This window comes from Perissodus microlepis, chromosome 11, assembly GCF_051167445.1.
Source record: "Perissodus microlepis isolate ML-2025 ecotype Zambia chromosome 11, ASM5116744v1, whole genome shotgun sequence".
Lineage (NCBI taxonomy): Eukaryota > Metazoa > Chordata > Actinopteri > Cichliformes > Cichlidae > Perissodus > Perissodus microlepis.
In genome coordinates, this window is record NC_140471.1 from 32,047,568 (window position 1) to 32,051,194 (window position 3,627).

A 3,627-nucleotide genomic window follows, 5' to 3' on the forward strand; every position below is an offset into this window, starting at 1 on the left:
CAGTGAGTGGGGTGTGGAGACATGTAAGTGATGTGATCAAGCAGTCTGGAACACAACAATGGAGTGATGAGCTTCAGCCTCAAGCACGTTTGATTGACCTATCGAGAGTTGTTGAGGTGTAAAATGAGTCGTTGACACACCCCACTTGACTGATGATGTCAACAGCAGACAAATAACAGGATATACAGGGATTATTTTATTGACAAAGTCGTATGTTAATTAAGTACCAGCAAGCTTTTTAAGGGTCACAGACCAGGGATGGTCACTCTGCTTTGGCCCTGTGTGTGTGCAGGCTGGAAGAGCTTCTCCATCTGCTTCTTGCTGGATTTGAACTTTTCAGAAACTCCTGCAAGGTAAGGATTATTCTCTACCACAAACTATAATTTGCTGTGTAGTTTAAGTTTACCTGTTGTAGCATCTCTGCTGGTTAGATGTACTGGAATGCTGTTTTCGTTAAGTTAAGCATTTAAAGTATGGATAGATCTTTACTGACCTGTTTTAAGTAATTTTGGGAGTGAAAGTGGTTTTTCTGTTAAAACACATCTCAGATTATCCTTCATTTGTTTCTTTTTGGCTGGCTGTAGGGAATTAACATGTGCATGAAATGCTTTGTGAAAATAATCTAGGATTGTAATAATAATAATATGACTTTTTATATCCACGTTTCATGAAGCCAGACTGAGTCAGAGATTAATTTATTTGTTTGGAGATAAATACAAGGAGGCCTTGTTTTCAGTGACTCACAGGTACAAGCAAATTTCACCTCAACAAGCTTCTTTAAGTTCACATGGCAACCCACAAGGACGTTGGGATAGTTATTTCATATTACCGTCTTGCTGGAGGTGTGAAGCTTGCCTGAATAGTTTGGGGCAAAAATAAACACCTTTTACATTTAAAAAAAGAGCTTAAGTGAGGTCTTGGTCATTTTTTGTTTAGCCTGAGTTGTAAACTGTTGTTGTTCCCTTTCCAGGTGCTCCTACATTTCAGCGAATCAGTGTGATTACTCAGGGACAAAGGACTATTAATTGTAGGTCTGCTGCCTCTGCATTGGTTGAATTTGTGTAAGGAATTGAGGTGCAATGGCTCAAACAGTCAACATGAAGGTCCCGGAGCTACCATATCTGCCACCTGAAGTTTGGGTTTTGGTGTTCGGCTACTTGAACACTGAGGAAAAGCACACAGCCCGCCTCTGCTGCAGACACTTCAGAGATCTCATCGACCACCCGTCCCTGTGGAAGGATTATACAGCAGGACTCTCCAACTTTCCCCGCTACACATCTGGATTCTGGGACACCGTGCAGTGCCGTGGGGTCAGCCGTGCCACAGTGCAATATTTACGACCCAAAGATTGGAAATTCCTCAGCGAGTCCCTCCCATCGCTCAACACCATTGTCTGTGTGAGGGAACGGCGATATTACAAGATGAAATACTTAGACAACCTGTGTGAATTCCCCAAACTGACGAGTCTTGGGGTACGAAATGCCACCTGGGTTGGGCCGTTACTGGTGCAGTGTCAGAGTCAGCAACTAGCAGAGCGGTTGACTCACCTCAGCGTCTGCAACATTCAGATGTCCTGCGACGACACTGTGGCGTTCATTAACAGCGTGTCACACTTGGTCAACCTGGAGTACTTGCTGTTCCACCAGCAGGAAAGTGAAGGGCTTGAGAGGATGAGGCCAGTGCCCTCTTGTGTCTTCCACAACCTGCTGCTAAGACTGAAGAAACTCAAACACTTATCCTGGGGAATGAAAGGGGAGCCACCAGTGCCACTGCCCAACAACTACTTCTACCCACTGGACCCAGAAAACCCAGGTAAGCCAGTCCCCTGATTACATTTTACACTTGCAAGCATCAGAACCAATACAGTCACTTTTTACACCTTTGACAAGAGCTTTTCATCAAGAAAATACAATATTTTCTTGACATTATGCCTTAATATTGGAACAAAACCCATCATATTGAAGTCAGTTGAGCTGCACACATGCTGCATTATTATATATATTTCACCTCTGTAATATTCTTGATGTTTATAATTGAGCGATTTGTATATATTAGTGCTATTTCTTAAATTTTGGAAACTGTATTGTACTTGTAATATATTGTATTATTTAATTAGTTTAGTCTATTACTGTTACTATCTTGGACAAACTGTAACCCACATAATTTCCTTAGGAATTATTATTCTGATTGCATTCATACATACATATTAATCTGATTAGTATTGTGATCACACAGCCTGTTGTGCAATATTGTGTGACTATGCTAAACTTAACTGACAGAGACTAAATGTTTAACTAACCACCTCTTTTATCCTGTAGGAGAGTACGGCGGCCCAGAACTGATCTCTTTGGAGTTAGTCAATTACACAGAAATCATCCTGTCGGAGGACGCGCTGAGGGGTCTGACTTCACTCAAGTCGCTTGCTGTCCACTACAGGTACCCCTGGGATGGTCTCCAGTGCCATATCTATTCCTGGCTCAGTTATCTGCAACAGCTGGAATCACTCGCAATCATTGGTGAGTCAAAACATGCATTTAATCTTTGTATTGTGTGTAAGTGTGTGTAGTAAGAAAAAATCTGTTGTCTTGCATGCATCCTTTTGTTTGTTTGTTTTTTTTGTGAAGCTGTGTGAAGCTCCAGGCCAAAACTGTTTTCTGTAACTTCTGTCCTGTCGTTTCTTTCCTTATAGGAGGGACTTTTCTTGCCTCTTATACGGAAGACCTTCCATCCCAGGTAACCAGTCTGACACTGCGAACATCCATATGCGAGTGCCAGATGAGCTCCATTGCATCTCAACTCAAGCAAGTTGAGCATCTGGACATAGATCAGAACCGCTTTGCTGATAGTCTCTGCAAACAGCTTCCTACACTGTTTCCTCAACTCAAGACTCTCAGGATACGGTATGCCCAGCAGATTTTTATTTTTTTTACTATTACAAAGTAAAAGTTCCATTTGATGGTTTATGTGTGACCTGCAGCATCAAATCATCTCACTTGAGAAACTGACATAACTTAATTTGCAGCAAAATGTAAATTTTTTTCTGTCTTGATTTCTTAAGTACAACTGAAACACTACAGAAAATCGTGTCAACAATTTCCCATTATGGGCCTATCGTTGCCAACACACAACTAGAGCTGACGTTTTTTCCTGTCTTGTCTTCTGTAGCTTCCACCGTGAGGAACCAACAAGAGACCTGCTGTTCCTCAACAAGCTGCGACACCTGGAGCGACTGGAGCTGATCAAGAGGCAGACATACATTCTTGTACGTGACAAAAACAAAACTTGGCCGAATCCATCTGTGGAGGGACTGATCAAGGAGCTGCGGGAGATCTCCAGGAACAGGTTCAGCATCCTGACCACAATGCCCGAAAGGGACGTTTTGCAAGAATGCGACTGCATTTGGGAAAGAGTGGAAACACGATTCTAATCCTGAGCAGTGCAAAGTGAACTATACAAACAAAAATTATATTATTATACAGTTTTCCTCCAGTGACTCATGTGACTTTCATGTAGATCCAGCAGGTCCTCAGTTCTGTAACTGTCAGTAACCCAAGGACTCGCAATGCGTGCAACACTACCTTTAAAATAAATGAAGGTCAGAGCAAGAAGCTGCTGCTTTGTTGCTGC

At 42.3% G+C, this 3,627-nt stretch overlaps 1 protein-coding gene across 1 annotated transcript; it reads left to right on the plus strand.

Moving 5' to 3' along the window:
* Positions 1–1,079: 1,079 nt before the first annotated feature.
* Positions 1,080–3,427, plus strand: LOC146378246 (uncharacterized). The gene is made up of 4 exons (XM_084945062.1): positions 1,080–1,812; positions 2,319–2,516; positions 2,690–2,900; positions 3,166–3,427. The coding sequence occupies exons 1-4, from the start codon at positions 1,080–1,082 to the stop codon at positions 3,425–3,427; spliced, it is 1,404 nt and encodes a 467-aa protein (XP_084801188.1).
* Positions 3,428–3,627: the final 200 nt, after the last annotated feature.